Genomic DNA, 21,849 nt, shown 5'->3' with positions numbered 1-21,849 from the left:
AGTAGAGACAACCCTGGTAATTATAGACCTGTGAGCCTTAATTCGGTTGTGGGTAAAATGTTGGAAAAGGTTATAAGAGATAGGATTTATAATCATCTTGAAAAGAACAAGTTGATTAGCGATAGTCAACACGGTTTTGTGAAGGGTAGGTCATGCCTCACAAACCTTATTGAGTTTTTTGAGAAGGTGACCAAACAGGTGGATCAGGGTAAAGCGGTTGATGTGGTGTATATAGATTTCAGTAAGGCGTTTGATAAGGTTCCCCACGGTAGGCTATTGCAGAAAATAAGGAAGTATGGGATTGAAGGTGATTTAGCGGTTTGGATCAGTAATTGGCTAGCTGAAAGAAGACAGAGAGTGGTGGTTGATGGCAAATGTTCATCCTGGAGTTCAGTTACTAGTGGTGTACCGCAAGGATCTGTTTTGGGGCCACTGCTGTTTGTCATTTTTATAAATGACCTGGAAGAGGGTGTAGAAGGATGGGTTAGTAAATTTGCAGATGACACGAAAATCGGTGGAGTTGTGGATAGTGCTGAAGGATGTTATAGGATACAGAGGGACATAGATAAGCTGCAGAGCTGGGCTGAGAGGTGGCAGATGGAGTTTAATGCGGAAAAGTGTGAGGTGGTTCACTTTGGAAGGAGTAACAGGAATGCAGAGTACAGGGCTAATGGCAAGATTCTTGGTAGTGTAGATGAACAGAGAGATCTCGGCATCCAGGTACATAAATCCCTGAAAGTTGCCACCCAGGTTAATAGGGCTGTTAAGAAGTCATATGGTGTGCTAGCCTTTATCAGCAGGGGGATTGAGTTTCGGAGCCACAAGGTCATGCTGCAGCTGTACATAACTCTGGTGCGGCAGCACCTGGAGTACTGCGTGCAGTTCTGGTCACCACATTTTAGGAAGGATGTGGAAGCTTTGGAAAGGGTTCAGAGGAGATTTACTAGGATGTTGCCTGGTATGGAGGGAAGGTCTTACGAGGAAAGGCTCAGGGACTTGAGGTTGTTTTCGTTAGAGAGGAGAAGGCTGAGAGGTGACTTAATAGAGACATATAAGATAGTCAGAGGGTTAGGTAGGGTGGACAGTGAGAGTCTCTTTCCTCGGATGGTGATGACCAACACGAGAGGACATAACTTTATATTGAGGGGTGGTAGATATAGGACAGATGTCAGAGGCTGTTTCTTTAGTAGGGGTGTGGAACGCCCTGCCTGCAACAGTAGTAGACTCGCCAACTTTAAGGGCATTTAAGTGGTCACTGGATAGACATCTGGATGAAAATGGAATAGTGTAGGTCAGATAGGCTTCAGATGGTTTCACAGGTCGGCGCAACATCGAGGGCCGAAGAGCCCGTACTGCGCTGTAGTGTTCTATGTTCTATGTTCTATTCTATGAACTCAAGTTAACCTTTTCAAAACAAACAGTGAATCTCTTAGCAACTAGTAAATCAAATACACCCCCCAAAGAATACAGCACTAAACAACCTGTATGCTGTCCTTTTAACATTCAAAAGACTTAGTAAACCTTCAAACGGGAGCACATTAGAATTATATTCAATACTGAGACCTTTTACAATTCTGAGTTTTCCAAATGATCCATAGATAGTCTTTTGATGGCAGAGATCAACAGCAATGCAGCTCACTTTTAACTTCAGATTCAGCTCACTGAAAAACACAGACACTCCCAAGCTCTTTCTCAAACTGAAATCAAAAAAAGCAGAAGTAGAGCTCAGCTTCACCCACACTCTGACATCACTCCAGTGACATGAGCAGCTCCATTTCTTAAAGGTACATTTCTTAAACACCCATTTCTTAAAGGGTACTCTCACGTGACACACTATCCAGGAAAAAGCAGCATGCTTCCTGCTATCCTTACCACAAACATTTTATATCTCCATCATTGATGAACAGTGTGTACCATCTACAAGATGCACTGCAGGAACTCTGAGGTTCCTTGGGCAACACCAACCAAACCCACAACCACTACCATCTGGAAGGACAAAAGCAACAGATACTGAACAAAGGTAACAGATGCCTGTGAACACAGGTGGAGGTTCCCGTCCAAGTCGGTCACCACCCTGACTTGGAAATATATCACCATTCCTTCACTGTCACTGGGTCAAATTCCTGGAACTCCCTCTCTCTAACAGCACTGTGGTTGTACATACAACACATGGGCTGTCGCGGTTCAAGGGGCAGTTCATCACCACTTTCTCCAGGGCAACTAGGGCTGGGTAATAAATGCTGGCTTAGCCAGTGATGCCCACATCCTATAACTGAATGTTTTTTAAAAAAAACAGCAGAGCAGTTAGTCAGGTTCTCTGCCTGAGTGCCCCCCACAACTGCTCTTTCTTGGTAGCTCTTCAAAACAAAGAGATGGCCTCCTTTTTTTTTAAACTGTGGTTCGAAAGATCAGCTTGTCAAAAGCGGAAGTACTGGGCAGCACGGTGGCGCAGTGGGTTAGCCCTGTTGCCTCACGGCGCCAAGGTTCCAGGTTCGATCCCGGCTCTGGGTCACTGTCCATGTGGAGTTTGCACATTCTCCCCGTGTTTGTGTGGGTTTCACCCCCACAACCCAAAGATGTGCGGGTTAGGTGCATTGAGCACGCTAAATTGTCCTTCAATTGGAGGGGGAAAAAATGAATTGGGTACACTAAATTTATTTTAAAAAGGAAATACTTCAGAATTAATGGTCCCGTAAATAAACAACGGTAACCCTTCTTTTGAAATAGTCTGGACCTGTTGATCAAGAGGCTTGTAAAAGGCAATGGACCATGAAATTGAAATAATGCAGTTCAAAGTTTTTAGATTTCTAGGCATGCACAGAGGCTTGAAAAAAGTTCAATGTGCAATGAAATTGACTGATAAAAGCAGCTCAAAGGTTTCTACCACATTAAAGGGAAGGCTTTCATTTTGTTCTCGCAGATCTTTGATCTTTACATACTGGGAGAGAACTTAAAAGGGTTGAGGGCTACAGAGAAAAAACTTTCACTTTCTTGGCACCCTTTGGGAAAAAAAGGGATCTAAATGTTTTAAAGGCTACAGATGGGAGGACCAGTTAAATGACCCCATACCAGGAAAGGCCCCAGACCTGACCCCCTGCATCCTGGGCAAAGGCCACACAACCCCCCCCCCCCCCCCCCCCCACCACAACCCCACCTTCCCTGAAGGACACCCCCCTCGGCTGTTGCAGGTAAGTGAGTGAAGGTAGTAGCCTATTGTAAATACATTAGAAGCAGTTCAGAAAAGATTTACAAGCCTAATAGTCTAAGGTTGAAGCTTACAATAAGGTTGAAGCTTACAATCAGATCAACCATGATCTTATTAAACAGTGGAGCAGGCTCCCAAGGCCAAGTGGCCTACTCCTGCTCCTAATACTTACGTTTGCATGTAAAAAGACTGAAGGAATCAAGAAAAGGGCACCAACATTGAAGTTCTACTCTGAAAAAATCTTGCGCATAAAGGTGAGAAAACTCACCTGAGAAGCTCCAGAGAGACTAGTCCCTGGCAGCAGAGACAAAGGGAGAAGTCGACCTCAAGCTAAAGTCTCAACTGAATCCCTGTGGCAGCAACTCCACCAAGACCGAGCTCATTGTCAGCAGAATGTAGGGTGAGATGAAACCTTTTGACGTTCCAGGGAAGCCAGTCCTGTGAACTATTTCATTAAAATATCAGTCGGACTGAAAGCCCAGCTGCATGTTCTTCACCAGCCGACCTCTGACTCGGTGCCCACTCCACAAATGCAATGTTGAGCCTTCATCGCTTTTGGGGCGCGCTGTATAAAAGTAGCCTTTCCACAACTGTGCAGAGCATTAGTGAGACCATACCTGGAAAACCACATACATCTTTGGTATCCTTACTTGGGGATTGGAAGCAATTCACAGAAGGTTCACTAGGCTGAATCCAAAGAGGTTGGGCTTGAGCTCATTGGAGTTTAGGAGAATGCAAAGTGACCTTTTTCAAACATAAAGGATTCTGAGTAGACTTGACAGTTTAGATGTTGGGAGGATATTTCCCCTTTTGGGCGTATCTAGAACCTGGGGACACGGTTTGTATATAAGGTGTGTCCCATTTATGGCAGCACGGTAGCATTGTGGATAGCACAATCACTTCACAGCTCCAGGGTCCTAGGTTCGATTCCGGCTTGGGTCACTGTGCAGAGTCTGCACATCCTCCCTGTGTGTGCGTGGGTTTTCTCTGGGTGCTCCGGTTTCGTCACACAGTCCAAAGATGTGCAGGTTAGGTGGATTGGCCATTATAAATTGCCCTTAGTGTCCAAAATTGCCCTTAGTGTTGGGTGGGGTTACTGGGTTATGGGGATAGGGTGGAGGTGTTGACCTTGGGTAGGATGCTCTTTCCAAGAGTTGGTGCAGACTCGATGGGCTGAATGGCCTCCTTCTGCACTGTAAATTCTATGATCTATTTAAGACAGATGAGGAATTTTTCCTCAGATCATTAGTTTTTTTGGAGTTCCCTTCCATGGGGAACAGTGGAGGCTGTGTAATTGAATATATTCAAGCTGTTAGATGGATATTTAATTGACAAAAGAGTGAAAGGTTATGGGGGCAGGGCAGCACTTGTGGCGCATTGGTTAGCATTGCTCCTTCACGGCACCGAGGTCCCATGTTTGATCCCGGCACTGGGTCACTGTCCGTGTGCAGTTTGCGTGGGTTGTGCCCCCACAACCCAAAGATGTGCAGGGTAGGTGGATTGGCCACGCTAAATTGCCCCTTAATTGGAAAAAATGAATTGGGTACTCTAAAATTAAGAAAAAAATAGGTTATGGGGATGAGCAACAGGAGTGTAGAATTGAGGCCACAATCAAATCAGCATGTACATAGAACATAGAACAGTACAGCACAGAACAGGCCCTTCAGCCCTCGATGTTGTGCCGAGCAATGATCACCCTACTCAAACCCACGTATCCACCCTATACCCGTAACCCAACAACCCTCCCTCCCCCCTTAACCTTATTTTTTAGGACACTACGGGCAATTTAGCATGGCCAATCCACCTAACCCGCACATCTTTGGACTGTGGGAGGAAACCGGAGCACCCGGAGGAAACCCACGCACACACGGGGAGGACGTGCAGACTCCACACAGACAGTGACCCAGCCGGGAATCGAACCTGGGACCCTGGAGCTGTGAAGCATTTATGCTAACCACCATGCTATCGTGCTGCCCTTCTTGTCCGTCTTGCCCGTCTTGTATTAAATGGTAGAGTAAGTTTAATGGACAGAAAGGTCTGTCCATTTTTCATGGTCTAAAATTGTAGGTTAATATTGGTCAGAACATTGCTCAAACTAACTGATTTTGACTTTCTGAGTCAATTTACTTCACAAAATTCCTCATTAGCTGTAATATTTCTTCCACTTTGTCAAATGATTAATAATTTTGGTACTTTTTCTCCCCTAGATTCTACAAATTGTACAATCACTGGTCTACACAGGGAATTACTTATTTTTTTGTCCTTGTGGATCTTCTCCTTGGCCTCTTTGAAGATCCTGCAGTCTATTTGCTGCCAATCTGGGTGAGTTCCTTTCAGTGACTTCTGCATTCAATCTTCATTACTTCTGCCATGACTCCGTTCCATTTAATCGCTACCAGCCTGTGATTGTCGTAGCAACAGCAGTATATAGGGGAGGCGGTGGCATAGTGATATTGGGGACCCAGGTTCGATCCCCACCATAGAACATAGAACATAGAACGATACAGCGCAGTACAGGCCCTTCGGCCCTCGATGTTGCACCGACATGGAAAAAAATCTAAAGGCCATCTAACCTACACTATGCCCTTATCATCCATATGCTTATCCAATAAATTTTTAAATGCCCTCAATGTTGGCGAGTTCACTACTGTTGCAGGTAGGGCATTCCACGGCCTCACCACCCTCACGGGGTCACCATGGCAGATGGTGAAATTTGAGTCTGAAATTAAAATTCTAATGATGACCATGAAACCGTTATCGATTGTTGCAAAATGCTTTAGGGAAGGAAACTAGCTATCCTGGCCTACATGTGACTCCAGGTCCAGCGCAATGTGGTTGACACTTGTGTGCCTCTCTCTGAAATAGCCTAACAAGCCAATCGGGGCAGTTGGGGATGGGTAACATATGCCGGCCCAGCCATGAATGAATTTCTAAAAATCTCTCATTTGTTTTGCAGTCACACAGGACTTGAGGTTGCTGACCTCTTTTTGAATTGGGAGTAAATGATAAAATCTTCCCTTTTAAGTATTCATGCCACTTACCCTTATCCTTCTGTGGGAAACTTCGTCAACCCCATTGATTCTGGTTCTTGTCTTCCTTCCTCTGATAAGAGGTCACCGACTTGAAAAGTTGGACGTGATTAAATCAAAATGAGGCCCCTTCATACTCTCCCTTTACCCCCCCTCACCCCCTCCTCCTCATCCCCCTTTTCATGGGCATGGCCTCCCTCAGACCTAGACCCTGGAACGGCCAGCCTGGGAGTGCCACTGCCAGCCTGGTGCCACTATTGGTTCCCAGGTGCCAGGAGAATCCAACACACATATTTGAATGAGCCTAATGGCTTGGATGTATCTCGGCAGACATCTCTAATCTCGCAAGAGGCTTCTCGCGAGATACTGGCCTTGTCGCTTCATCATGTCGGGTGCGATGAGGCAGTTAACTCTGTTTCTGGGGCCGCATGTGGCTCAGTGGTTAGCACTGGGACTGCGGCGCTGAGGACCTGGATTCAAATCCCGGCTCTGGGTCACTGTCCGTATGGAGGTTGCACACACTCCCCATGTCTGCGTGGGTTCCACACCCACAACCCAAAGATGTGCAGGTTAGGTGGATTGGCCACGCTAAATTGCCCCTTAATTGGAAAATAATAAATAACTGGGTACTCTAAATTTACTTTTAAGAAACAACTCTGTTTCTCTCCCCATAGATGCTGCCTGACCTGCTGAGTACAGTGATTATAGGTGACTTTAAGTCTACATGCAGATTGGGGAAATTTAATACAGCTCGAATAAATTCCTAGAGTGTGTAAAAGATGATTTTTTAGACTAGTATGTCAAGGAACCAACTAGAGGGCATGCTATTCTTGATCTGGTATTTTGCAATGAGAAGAAGTTAATTAATAATCACGTTGTGTGGGGTCCTTTAGGGAGCAATGACCATAACATGATAGAATTCTCCATTAGGATGGAATGTGAAGAAGTCCAATCTGAAACTAGGGTCCCTAATCTAAACAAAATAAACTACGAAGGTAATGAGGCGTGAGTTGACTGATAGATTGGGGAGCATTATGAAAAGGCGTGCCGGTAGATAGGCAATGGCTAATATTTAAGGAACAAATGTATGCATTGCAACAGTTACTGCATTCCTTTCTGGTGCAAAAACACAACAGGAAAAGCGGCCCAACCATGGCTTACAAAATAAGTTAGGATAGTATTGGATCCGAAGAGGAGTCAGATCAAATTGCGAGAAAAACGCAAGCTGGGGATTGGGAGCAGTGTAGAATTCAGCAAAGGCGGACCAAGAGATTGATTAAGAAAGGAAAGTAAACTTGCAAGTTACTAAAGTGAATTGAAAAAGCTTCTATAAGTATGTAAAAAGAAAAATATTAGTGAAGGCAAATGTGGGTTCCTTATAGTCTGAAACAGGAACATTTGTTATGGAGAGCAAGGAAATGGCCAAGCAAATAAATGACTACTTTAGCTTTGTCTTCACGAAGGAAGACACAAATAACTTCCCAGAACCAAGGGTAGAGGGAAAACGGGGAATTGAATGAAATTGGTAAATTCTGTAGATTCCCAGCACATTGGAGAGGCAATGCAACCCTGCTATTGAAAAATAGGAGGGAGCAGCTACTTGCAGATAAAACTGTGTTAAAGCAGTGGGAGGCCTTCAAGGAGGAGATAGCGAGAGTACAGGGAAAACATGTTCCCATAAAGACAAAAGTGGGACCAAGACCGTGGAACCCTGGACGTCAAGAGGATTAAAGGTCAGGATTAAGAAAAAAAATAAGCTGCGTGGGTTTCCTCCGGGTGCTCCGGTTTCTTCCCACAGTCCAAAGGTGTACAAGTTAGGTGGATTGGACATGATAAATTGCCCTTAGTGTCCAAAATTGCCCTTAGTGTTGGGTGGAGTTACTGGGTTATGGGGATAGGGTGGAGGTGTTCACCTTGGGTAGGGTGCTCTTTCCAGGAGCCAGTGCAGACTCGATGGGCCGAATGGCCTCCTTCTGCACTGTAAATTCTATGATGATGATCTTATGGCAGAAACTGACGGCTCAACATGGCAGAATCCCTAAAGGAGTGTAAAAAGTGCAGGGGGGGATCTTAAGAAGGGAATTAGGAAATGTAAGAGTGCATGAAAAAGCTTTGCCAGGTAGAATAAAAGAAAATCCAAAGGGGGGTTTTAAAAATATATTGAGCAAGCGTATGATGAGTGAGGCACTCTCAATTACGACACGAAAGTTAGGTCAGTAATCAAAGGCTTTAATAAGCAGTGAACAATGGCAGCCTCCATGAGAAGTGTCCTCGCAAAATGGAGTCTCATCTTATGTACTGTTTCCCAGGGGGCGTAGCCAGAGGCGGAGTCCCCCAGGGTTCCAAGCCTCTTAAAGGGGCAATGTATTCCGATCATCACAAGCCTCTTAAAGGGGCAAGGTATTCCGATCATCACAATGAGGGAAAGAGTAGTGCCAATTGTGGACATTTGGTAATCTGTGACCCAGTAGATATGGGTATGGTCTTCAATGAATACTTTGTTTTCATCTTCACAATGAAAAATGACGACACAGGTGTAGACATCAGGGTGGAGGACTGTGAAATATGAGAAGGAATTAACCTGGGGGCAGTGGAGTCACTAGCAGGTTTAGCAACCTTAACAATGGATAAATCCGCAGGTCGGAGATGTATCCCAGGCTGTTGAGGGAGGCAAGGAGGTAGCAGGGGCACTGGCAGTAATTGTTCAATCCCCTGTGGGAACAGATGAGGTGCCAGGGGACTGGAGAATTGCTAATATAGTCACATTATTAAAAAAGGGGGTAGAGATAGACTAGGAAATTGTAGGCCAGTCAGTCTAACCTCGGTGGTGGGAAAGTTACTCGAACAAATTCTGAGGGACAGAGCCCTTGGATAGACACTGGTTAATCGGGGATAGTTTCTGAAATGAAATTAAATGAAATGAAATTAAAATCGCTTATTGTCACAAGTAGGCTTCAAATGAAGCTACTGTGAAAAACCCCTAGTCGCCACATTCCGGCGCCTGTTCGGGGACGCTGGTACGGGAATTGAACAGTGCTGCTGGCCTGCCTTGGTCTGCTTTAAAAGACAGCTCTTTAGCCCTGTGCTAAACCAGCCCCAGAAAAACCCCTAGTCGCCATATTCTGGCGCCTGTTCAGGGAGGCTGGTACGGGAATTGAACCCGCACTGCTGGCATTGTTCTGCATTACAAGCCAGTTGTTTAGTCCACTGTGCTAAACCAGGCCCATCCAGGTTTCTTTCCAGCCCCTTCGAGTTTCTGAAGGGAAGGTCGTGTTTGACAAATTTAATTGAATTTTCTGAATCGCTAACCAGGAATATTGATGAGGGTAATGCATTTGATGTTGTCGGAATGGGTTTTAGCAGAGTTTTCGATACGGTCCTTCATGGCAGACTGGTCAAGAAAATAATGGCCCATGGGACCCAAGGCAAAGTGGCACATTGGATCCAAAATGGGCTGCGAGGCAGGAAGCAGAGGGTGATAGTGGAGGGATGTTTCTGTGACTGGAAGTCTGTTTCCAGTGGGAGTCCGCAGAGGCTGGGGCACTTCCTATTAATGGTGTACGTGGCTGATTTGGATGTACGGGGTATGATCAAGAAATTTGCAGATGACACGGAAATGGATAGGGTGGTAAATGGTGAGGAGCATAGCTGTAGATGGAGGGCAGCACGGTAGCATTGTGGATAGCACAATCGCTTCACAGCTCCAGGGTCCCAGGTTCGATTCTGGCTTGGCTCACTGTCTGTGCGGAGTCTGCACATCCTCCCCGTGTGTGCGTGGGTTTCCTCCGGGTGCTCCGGTTTCCTCCCACAGTCCAAAGATGTGCAGGTTAGGTGGATTGGCCATGATAAATTCCCCTTGGTGTTCAAAATTGCCCTTAGTGTTGGGTGGGGTTACTGGGTTATGGGGATAGGGTGGAGGTGTTGACCTTGGGTAGGGTGCTCTTTCCAAGAGCCGGTGCAGACTTGATGGGCCAAATGGCCTCCTTCTGTACTGTAAATTCTACGAAATATCAATGGAATCTTAAGGTGGACAGAGCAAATGGAATTCAACCCAGAAAGATGTGAGGTAATGGATTTGGGGAGGGCTAGAAAGGTAAAAGATTACACTATATGAATAGTAGGAATCTGGAAAGTACTGGAGATCAGAGGGACCTTTGGGAACATATCCACAGACCCCTGTACCCCCCCCCCCCCCCCCCATTTTCTCAAGACTGAGAAACCCAGTCATGTCACTAACCCAGGTCTCTACACTCGGAGGCTTCGAGTCCCTTCCCATTAACAAGATTTGTTTCCACCAGGGAGGCAAAAGGCCAAGGCGTTGGCCTCTTTTGCCCCCTGAACTCTCGGATCTTCCGACACTCCAAAGATCGCCACTTCTGGACTCGGCACCACCCGTGTTTTCAGTACCGTGGACATTGCCTCAGCAAAACCCTGCAAAAACCCTCTAAGCTTCGGGCATGCCCAAAACATGTGGACGTGATTTGCTGGGCTTCCCGCTCACCTCGCACACCCATCCTCTACTCCGAAAAACCTGCTCATCCTAGCCACTGTCATGTGTGCCCGGTGGACTACCTTAAATTGTATCAGGCGGAGCCTGGCACATGATGAGGAGGTATTAACCCTGCTCAGGGCATCCGCCCACAGACCCGCCTCTATCTCTCCTCTTAGCTCTTCCTCCCACTTGCCCTTAAGCTCCTCCACTGAAGTTTCCTCTGTCTCCGAAAGCTCCTGTTAAATATCTGAAACCTTCCCCTCTCCCACCCAGGTACTGGGGACTACTCTGCCCTGTATCCCCCGTGGCGGCAGCAGCGGAAAGGCTGGCACCTGTTTTCTCAGGAAGTCTCACACCTGCAAATACCTAAACCTGTTCCCTGCTGGCAATTCAAATTTATCCTCCAAGGCTTTCGAGCTGGGAAAGCTCCCATCTATAAATAGATCCCCATCCTTCTAATTCTTGCCCTTTGCCATCTCCGAAACCCACCATCCAGCCTACCCGGTATAAACCGATGATTATTATAAATCGGGGTCCAAACTGATGCTCCCTCTACTCTACAAGGGTATGGTTTAGCTCACTGAGCTAAATCGCTGGCTTTTAAAGCCGACCAAGCAGGCCAGCAGCACGGTTCGATTCCCGTACCAGCCTCCCTGGACAGGCGCCGGAATGTGGCGACTAGGGGCTTTTCACAGTAACTTCATTGAAGCCTACTCGTGACAATAAGCGATTTTCATTTCATTTCATTTTCTCTTGTATCTCCTCCACTGCCCCCAGATTCTCAGAGCCGCCACCACCACCAGACTTGTGGAGTATCAGAGAACGGAAGAGGTGCTGATATCAGTGCTCCCAAACTTGTGTCTTTGCATGACGCTGCCTCCATCCGCTCCCACACTGACCCCTCCACCACTATCCACTTCCAAATCATGGCTATATTAAATGCCCTGTAGTAATTGCAAACGTTTGGCAACCGCACCCAGTCATTGAAACCTAAACCTTCCCAGCGCTTCCCAAAGGTAATTTTACTCCACCCGATCAAAAGCCATCTCCGCATCTATCGCTACCACCACCTCCGCCTCTCCTTCTGAAGACATCATAATAACATTCAAAAGCCTTCGAACATTGGCCTTGAGTTGCCTGCCCTTTACAAATCCCTTCTGGTCTTCCCCTATCACCCCCGGGACATAGTCCTCCATCCTTGCGGCCAGTATCTTAGCCAGCATTTTGGCATCCACATTCAGGAGAGAAATTGGCCTGTATGACCTGCATTGCTCCGGATCCTTCTCCCGTTTCAGGATCAATGAAATCGAGGCCTGTGACATTGTTGGGGGGAGGGCTCCCTTCTCTTGTGCTTCATTAAATGTCCTCACCAGCAGTGAGCTCAATATCTCTGAAAATGTCTTATAGAATTCCACCGGGTAGCCGTCAGGCCAGACTACATGCCCTCCAGCCCCTTGATTATTTCCTCAATCTCAATTGGGGCTCCCAGCCCTTCCACCAGAACCTCATCTACCCTCGAAAACCTCAACTGATCCAAAAACTGGCTCATCCCCATCGCCCCCGCCGGGGGTTCCGACTCATATAATTTACTATAAAAGTCCTTAAACACCTCATTCACCCCCACTGGGTCCAGGACAGTATTCCCGCCTCTACTCTTTACCTATCTACCTGGCCGTGTCTCTTTTCCTGAGCTGGTGCGCTAACATTCTGTTTGTCTTTTCCCCGTACTCATAAATCACTCTGATGGAACCATCAATTCACGAGACACGTGCTTTAAGATATGAACAGTGGTTTTAATCTACTTACTACAGAGCCAGCCTGTTACCCGTTGAACTCTCGATGAACTGCAGGCTGGCTCTGGACACGGTTATTTATACAGCAGTCAAGGGGGAGGAGTCGTGGGCGGAGCCAAGGGTGGAGCCCTGTACAAACTCCTGAGCATTCCCAGAGCTACTCCCCCTAGTGGTCGGATAATGCTACTGCGCTTACAATGGTATTGGTAAATACAGTGTGAATTACTACGTTACATTCACCACACACCCCCCTTGAAATGAAAATGAAATGAACCTTGCCTTCCTCAACTGTTCCACTGCTTTCCCTGTGGTCAACAGCCCAAACTCCGCCTGTAACCTCCGCCGTTCCCACAGTAGCCCCGCGTCCGGGGCCTTCGAGTATCTCCTCCACTAATCTATCGCTTTCAGCCCATTCTGCCTTTTCTCTGTGGGCCCGTATCGAGATTAATTCCCCTCTGACTACTGCCTTCAGAGCTTCCCAAACCGCCGCTACAGAGACCTCCCCCGTATCATTTGTTTCCAGGTAGTTCTGGATGGACTTGTTAACCCGCCCACAGATCGCTTCGTCCGCTAGCAACCCCACATCCCGTCTCCATAGCGGGCGTTGCCCTCTCTCCACACTAACCCGTAGATCCACCCAGTGTGGGGCATGATCCGTCACTGCGATTGCAGAGTACTCAGTGTCCACCACCTCCGGTATTAGGGCCCTGCTCGGAACAAAAACGTCGATGCGAGAGTACACCTTGTGCACATGTGACGAAAAAGAAAACTAGTTCGCCCTTGGCTGTGCAAACCTTCATGGGTCCCCCCCCTCCCCAAACATCTGTTCCATAAAACCCTTCAATTCCTTTGCCGCTGCCGGCCTCCTCCCTGTCCTGGATTTTGACCGGTCCAATTCCGGATCAATGACTGTGTTAAAATCTCCTCCCATAATCAGGTTATGTGACTCTAAGTCTGGGATTTCACCTAACACCCGCCTCATAAATTCCACATTGTCCCAACCCGCTCCCCCTCCAGCTTCCCACTCACCATTATGCACCTACACCCCCTTGTCTGACACGATTCCTCCTGCCTTGAATGCCACTCGTTTGCTGATCAAGATCGCTACCCCCCTGGTCTGTGAGTCCAGCCCTGAGTGGAACACTTGGCCAACCCACCCCTTTCTCAATCTAGTCTAACTAGTCTGGTCTGTAACCTTTTAGGTGTGTCTCTCGTAGCATTGCGACGTCAGCCTTCAGCCCCCTCAAATGCGCAAACACGCGAGCCGGCCCAGTCAACCCTTAACACCCCCCACCCCCCGGGCATTCGCTGTTCCTGACCTCCCATTTGTCCTAGTAACAGTTCCTCCCGTGTCAGCAAAGCAGCTCCCCCCCCCCCCCCCCCCCCCCCCAGCAACCACACTAGAAATCCAAGTTAAGCTCCAGCTTAACACCTGCTCGCCTCCCCCACTGTGCTTCCTTGAGTCAGCTGACCCATGCTGACTTGATGGTGCCTGCTCCTAGCACAAAGCAGTCTGTCTCACCATTATTCTCTCCCCTCTTCCCCCCCCCCCACTTGAACAAACATATTAAGAACATCACATTCCCCAGTAAACAAACATCAGAAAAAAGTGAAGAAACAGCCACTTTAGCAAAAAGAAACCCCACCCAAAAACAGAACAAGCCCCAAACCCCCCCCCCCCCCACCCCCTTTCACCAGCTCCCTGCAAGCCAAAGTTACCTTTAGCCATCCAAACCACCCCTTATTACACATAACACTAATACTTGTACAGCCCAGCACAACAAATCACCACCACAATACTCTCCAAGGCTACAGTGTCCTTTAGTTCACCTCTAGCCTCTTTTCTTTAATAAAAGTCCATTTTGTCTGGTGTTTCAAAGTAGAAGTCCCGTTCCTCATGTGTGACCCACAGACGGGCTGGGTACAGCATCCCAAACTTCATCCCCTTCTTAAAGAGGGCCGTCTTTGCCCGATTAAACCCAGCTCGCCTCTTGGCCAAATCCGCACCCAGGTCCTGATAAATGCACAGCTCACAATTCTCCCACTTGCTGCTCCGTTCCTTCTTGGCCCACCGCAGAACGTGTTCCTTGTCCAGGAACTGGTGAAAGCGTACCACCAAGGCCCTCGGCAGCTCGTTCACTCGGGGCTTCCTCGCGAGGGCCGTGTGTGCTCTATCCACTTCCAGGGGCCCAGGGAATGCCTCAGCCCCCATCAACTTCTCCAACATGTTCGTCACATAAGCCCTCGCATCTGATCCCTCACTGCCTTCAGGGAGGCCGACAATTCTAAGATTCTGCCTCCTGGACCTCCTGTTCTCCAGGTCCTCCAGCTTCTTCTGCATTCTTCTCTGGCGGTCATTCATCATCTCCACCTTGGTCTCCAGCACGGTTGTGTGCTCCTCGTGTTCGGACACCTTTTTCTCCACCTCCTGGATCACTTTTCCGTGGGTCTCTTCATTCGGAAAAACTGATCAATCGAAGCCTTAATCAGGTCCAGCATGTCTTTCTTCAGCTTGGCGAAACAATCTTCGAAAAACTTCACCAGCTGCTCCGTCGACCACTGTGTTGTCTCCCCGCAGCCCTTGCTCTCCGCCATGCTTTCCCGTGTTACCGACTCTGCTCGTCTCTTTCTTATAGGACTTTATCTCCTCATACGACCATTTCTGGTCCAATTCGTCATACACCGGAGGGGGATTTCTCCTCACTGTCTCACTCTTCACCGATTTATCCCATAACATCCGGAAAAAAACGGGGACAAAGGTCCAAAGGTCCGTCACAGGCGGGAGCTATCAAATGTGTGACCTACTCCTCCATGGCCGCCACCGTAAGTCCCAATAATAACCTTTATTAATGTCACAAGTAAGCTTACATTAACACTGCATTGAAGTTACTGTGAAAATCCCCTCGTTACCACACTACGGCGCCTGTTCGGGTACCTTAAAGGAGAATTCAGAATATCTAATTCATCTAACAAGCACGTCTTTCGGGACTTGAGGAAACTGGAACACCCGGAGGAAACCCAAGCAGTCAGTGGGAGAATATGCAGACTCCACACGGACAATGACCCAAGTCGGGAATCGAACCTGGGTCCCTGGTGCTGTGAAGCAACAGTGCTAAACACTGTTACAATGCCTCCCATCCATATTAGGTGGTTAAGAAGGCATATGGGAATCTTGCCTTTATTAGCTGAGGCATAGAATACAAGAGAAGGGAGGTCATGCTGGAACTTCATAAAACACTGATTAGGCCACAACTGGTATACTGCATGCAGTTCTGGTCACCACGTTATAGGAAAGATGTGATTGCACTGGAGAGGGTATAGAGAAGATTCACCAGGATGCTGCCTGGAACGGAGGGCCTGAGCTATGAGGATAGATTGGATAGGCTGGGGCTGTTTTCCTTGGAACAGCGATGGTTGAGAGGGGGCCTGGTAGAGTTGTATAAGGACATGAGGGGCATAGATGGGGTGGATAGGAAGGTTCTTCTTCCATTAGTAGAGAAGTCAATAGATTTAAAGTAAGAGGTGGAACACTAAGAGGAGTTGAGGAGAAACCTTTTCACCCAGAGTGTGTTGGGAGTCTGGAACTCACTGCCTGAAAGGATGGTGAGTCAGAAACTCTTGTGACATCTAAGAAGTATTTAGGTATTCATTTGTGTTGCTATCACCTACAGGACTATGGGCCAAGCGCTGGAAAATGGGATTAGTGTAGTCAGATTGTTGATGACAGGTGTGGACACGATTGGCTGAATAGCTGCCTTCTGCGCAATAAATGTCTATGAATCTATTAATAGAGAATTGGAGACCAGTTAACCGAACATCAGTAGTGGGGAAATGCTGGAGTTGGATGTGATAACAGGACACTTGGAAAGTGTCAACAGATTAGACACAGTCAACATGGATTGATGAAAGGGAAATTGGTGTTTGACAAACCGACAAGTTTTTTGAGGGTGTAACTAGTAGAGTAGATTGGGGAGAACCAATGGATGTGGTGTATTTGGATTTTAAGAGCGGTTTTGATGAAGTCCCATGTGAGGGGTTAGTGTGCAAAATTAAAGAGCATGGGATTGGGGGTAATATATTGGCATAGATTGAAAATGGTTAGCAGACAGAAAACAGTAGAAATAAATGCGTCTTTTTCAAAGTGACGGTGGTGATTGGTGGGGTCCCAGCTATTCACCGTATACATCAATTATTTGGCTGAGGGAACCAAACGTAGTATTTCCAAGTTTGCTGATGACACGAAACTTGGTGGGAATGTGAGTGGCGAGGAGCATTGTTGAGTCTTCCAAGGTGATTTAGGTAAGTTGAGTGAGTGGACAAATACATGGCAGATGCAGCATAACCTGGATAAGTGTGCACTTTGAACAGAGAAACAGAATGGCAGAGTATTATCTAAATGATGATAGATTGGGAAATGTTGAACTGGGTGGCCTTGTATACCAGTTACTGAAAGCAAGAATGCAGACACAGCAAGCAGCTAGGAAGGTACTGTAGTACAGGGGCAAGGATATCTTACTGCAGCTGTACAGGGCCTTGGTGAGACTACACCTGGACGATTGCATATGGTTTTGATCTCCTTATGTGAGAAAACATTTACTTGCCATAGAGGGAGTGCAACGAAGGTTCACCAGCCTGATCCCTGGGTACAGACAGGATGCTGGGATAATGTTTCCTCTGACTGTGGGTGTCACAGTCTCCGGACACAGGATAGGCAATTTAGGACTGAGATGAGGAGAATCTTCTTCACTCAGAGGGAGGTGAACCTGTCGAATTCTCTGCCACAGAAGTTTGTGGAGGCCACACCACTGAATACATTTAAGAAGGAAACCGATTTCTAGACTCTAAAAGGGGTATGGGGAGTGCGCAGGAGTACGGCGTCGAGAGGGAGAATCAGCCATACACGTTTTAAATGGTGGAACAGGCACGGAGGGTCAAATTACCCACTCCTGCTTCTACTTTCCATGTCTCTTTTTTTCTCTTCTAGTAGTGGAAGTGTACTGTTGTTTCCATATACAGAAAAGTACTTTTTATTGAAAAGTTCATGCAAAAGCACAAGTCATTACATTCAGCCCTGACGGTTTTAAGACAGAGCTTTGCCCTGTCTTCCATTCTTTTATTGGACTTACTATTTAAAGTCCGAGGATTGCAACCTTTTTTATTTCTGTTGCTGCAGCTCCTCTTCGGTGCTGTCACATGCAGAGTCGCGTGCAGAGTCTGCTGTCATAAGTGGGTCAGATGTATTGTGACTTGCATAATTAACCAAACTGCTATCCCACTTTTACCATTGACCATAAACAATAAGAAATGCGGATGTACATTGCAGTGATATTGTTCGAGTGCACTTGGGGTATAAGTTGCTCAGTGACTCTGGTGTTTTGGGACCTTTGGATAGTTGCAAGGTCCAGGTTGCACATTCTTTTCAAGTCAGGGTTCAGCACCAAGACGTTTGTGACGACAATAACTTGAACTTTAACCTGTGCATCTGGAACTGCCATTAAGGGCTGCATGTGGCACAGTGGTTAGCATTGCTGCCTCACAGCTCCAGGGATCCGGGTTCAATTCTGGCCTCGGGTGACTAAAGTTTGCATGCTCTCCCCGTGTCTGCGTGGGTTTCCTCCGGGTGCTCCGGTTTCCTCCCACGGTCCAAATATGTGCATTGGCCATGCTAAATTGCCCCTTAGTGTCCAAAATGTTAGGTGGGGTTACTGGGTTACGAGGATGAAGTGGAAGTCTGGGCTTAAGTGGGGTGCTCTTTCTAAGGGCTGGTGCATACTCGATGGGCTGAATGGCCGCCTCCTACACTGTAAAAATTCTATGATTACTGTTCAGTTAAAACGAGCGATGCTTTTCAATATTGAAGGCAAGATCAGGTCATGGAACTAACCAAAGGAACGGAAAGTGGTAGGAGGTATTTACGGGAACACTGGTCTAGGACCTCTCAACCTGAACAAGCTCTGACCTCCGGATCTTTTGAGCCAATGTCTAGAAATTATAAATATTTAGAATAAACGAGGCAGATTTTCCAGTCGCTGGAGAGGATCCTGAACTGACCATAAATGGAATAGAGCCCTGGTGTTCTGAAAATCAGACTAAAGGTTAGTGAATTTAAAAACATTGCAGATATTGGAAATACAACCAATACAGCACAAAGTTATTGTTATATAATAGGCAGATGAGCAGGAGTGCGTTTCCTTTGTGTATTTCATTTCAAGGACCTATGCTGAGTTTTAATAGTGATACTGAACTTTTACCATTAGAGGTCCTACGTGAGCTTCGCAAATAACCTTTGGAAAAGCCTTTAAAATGTCTAAATATAAGTCAGACGCTGTCTGATTTCTCTTCCCTAACTGCCCCCTTCCCAAGTTGTGGGATGTGGGGGTTGAGGAATATAGGTGCTGTGGAATCTTTCACCTACCAAGCAACAACAAGAAAAGTGTGCCATAATTCGTAGACCAAACAGCAAAAGGTACATAATTGAACTGTGACCTAATTCAATAGGGATTTTAAAATGTGGACGGCTAGTCACAATAAAATATTTGTTTACTTAAAAGACTCCTCTATCCTCATTTTACGAAAGTAGTACAGACAAGAATTTTGGGCAAATACAACAAAACATTTTATCTGTTGGTGCACTAATTGTCATTTGAGGGCTATTGTTTGATGAAATGCTCAGATATTTGGGCTGTGGTCCCTTGTACCCTTTTGTAATTTGACATTAAAACAATGGAAAATCTGCCTAATTTATTCCAAGCATTTGTCACTAAATGGGGATATTTCCAGATTTTGGTTCTAAATGCCCCTCGAGAGAGACGGCATTTCTCGTTCATGTTGTGGGGCCCTGGACCAGTGTCCACACAAACACATCCTACCACCTACTGCTCCCGGAGTTAATGTTCTCAAGTCAGTGTTTGAAAGATTGTTTTTTTTTAAATGAAACTTTCTAAGCTTTTCATTGTATACAGAGTTCTTCTGACACCTCAGTGTACTGACCGCTCTGAGCCCCACTGAAGGTGAAGTTCAATGACAACTATTTGCAACTGATATTGAACCGTTTTCGCAAGCTTGTATGATTCGAGGTAGCCTCGATCATCAGATATTGGTTACATAACCTTCAGTCTTGTGAAACATTCATCTACATGGTACACATTGGGTAGGTCCCCATACAAGAGTTATTTTCTTTTTAAGTTTGAGAAATTATTTGATTTCGTGTATATCATTCAGAATAATGGAGAATTACTCCTACAAAAAGATGTATGGAAGGAAGTCTCAACAACGTATTTGACCGAGGACCATTGAATTTTTTTGGCTGTCTCCATTTACAGCCTTTTGGACTGGCATCTGGGCGATTTATATAGGAAAGCTGCCTATGTGGAGTATATACCACCTGGGCTCCCTTGACCCTGATCCCACTGAACTCCTGACCGCCGAACTTTCATCTGTGGATCCAAGCTAGCTGACATTGTAATCCTGAGGTATTGTACAATAATACCTGTGCTATCACAGAATTGTTACGGCGGAGAAGGTGTCGAATTGGCCCTCTGTGTCAATTCTCCAAACAAGCTTCATGACTTAGTGCCATTTCCCCATACCCTGCACATTGTTTCTATTCAAATAATCATCTAATGCCCTCTTGGCTGCCTTGATTGAACCTGCTTCCACCACACTTCCAGGCAGTGCATTCCAGCCACAAACCACTCGTCGTGTGATGAAGCTTTTTCTGACATGACAGCTGTTTCCTTTGCAAATCATTTTAAATCCGTGCCCCTTCGTTCCTGATCCTTTTATGAGCGGGAACTGTTTCTCCCCATCTACTCATGATTTTGAATATCTCTATCAAACCTCCTCTTTGCCGCCTTCTCTCCAGTGAGAACAGTCCCAATCTATCCTCATAACTGAAGTTCCTCATCATTGGAACCATTCTTGTAAACCTCTTGAGCACCCTCTCCAATGGGCTCACATCCTTAAAAGTGTGGTGTCCATAACAGTACACAATATTCCAGCTGAGATCTAACTGGTATCCTGTATAAGTTCAGCAGGCGGTGGCATAGTAGTATTGTCACTGTACCAGAAACCCAGGGTAAAGTTCTGGGGACTGTAAGGTATATTTGTGCAACTGCTTCTAGCTCTGACTAAGGAGGGCGATGGGGGTGGCGGTTTAGATAACATTTATGTTAGCAACAGTACTGTGAGTGGGCAGCTATGTAACCCGCCCAAGGCCATTGCGCGCGGAACAACCTTTATCAGTGTGTGTAACTTGAGGCTCGGCAGAATGCGCCTTCTCCAGCCATAACTCAGATGGCTGTACGTGTTACAATCCTAAGTAAAAACTATCTACTTGATTGAAGCCTTACTGTGTCGACTCACTCATTGAACTGAGATTTAGCCTAACAGGACCTGGGCTTGAATCACACCACTGCAGATGGCAAAATTTGTATTCAATAAAAATCTGGAATTAGACGTCTAATGATGTCCATGAAACCATTGCCGATTGTCGTAAAAACCCACCTGGTTCACTAATGTTCTTTCTGCCGTTCTTACCTGGTCTGGCCCACAGCACTGTGGCTGGCCCTAACTGCCCCCTAAAGGGCAATTGGGGATGGACAATAAATTCTGGCCCAGCCTGCGACACTCCCATCCCATAAAAAACTAATTAAAAAAAAACGTAAAAATAAGAAACGTTGATCTTGGGTAAGCAAGGGATGTGGAAACCGGGCGGGATGAGGCATAAGATTTATATCTGGAGCTACTGGAAGTCTGAAACAAAAGTAGAAATCTGTGGATCAGTTGGTATCTGTGATGTGAAGGGAGGAGTTTGCCTTTCTGGTGTGGACAGCATGACAACCCCTATTTGTTTTGGATAAGGCTGCATTTGCTGTGAATGTGCATGGTTGTACTGTTTACTTCATGGCGTCATTTGAAGTGCGAGTACTCTGCAGTCAAGCAGAAATAAAGTAAGGTAAACTACAGTTCTATCTTTGAGGACCCTAGATTTAACTTTCAGTTCTTGACGAGGTTCAGTGCTCTGACACAACCTGTGTACGCATTTGGTACACTCTGCCCAGCATTTTCCATTATATAGGTTTCATACCCTTTTATCTTTTGCTTGCTTTGTTGTTGGAAAATTATGTCAGGAATCTGGAGAACTGACACCGATGCATCAAACATCTGCAGTGTTGAGGTGTGCAATGTTGTGGGATGTTTTGCATGTTGCGCTAGCATTAGTCTATACTGCAGCTAGTCTCTCTTCTGACTTATCTGTATGACTACAGTTCCCCACTAATTTCATTGATCATGCCAAATCAATTTACAATGGTGTTATAGACCCTGACG

General features: G+C 46.4%; 1 protein-coding gene across 2 annotated transcripts in view; it reads left to right on the top strand.

Moving 5' to 3' along the window:
- The window catches only part of tpcn3 (two pore segment channel 3), an 88,865-nt gene that overhangs the window by 24,288 nt on the left and 42,728 nt on the right, over positions 1-21,849 (top strand). For both annotated transcript variants that reach the window (XM_038799124.1, XM_038799123.1), the window contains exon 3: positions 5,413-5,527. In XM_038799124.1, coding sequence (XP_038655052.1) covers positions 5,413-5,527 — 115 coding nt within the window. The remainder of the gene's footprint in view (positions 1-5,412; positions 5,528-21,849) is intronic.

Source organism: Scyliorhinus canicula, chromosome 6 (genome assembly GCF_902713615.1).
Source record: "Scyliorhinus canicula chromosome 6, sScyCan1.1, whole genome shotgun sequence".
NCBI classification, from domain to species: Eukaryota; Metazoa; Chordata; class Chondrichthyes; order Carcharhiniformes; family Scyliorhinidae; genus Scyliorhinus; species Scyliorhinus canicula.
Note: the sequence above shows the minus strand (reverse complement) of the source record. Positions and strands in the feature narration are given on the sequence as shown.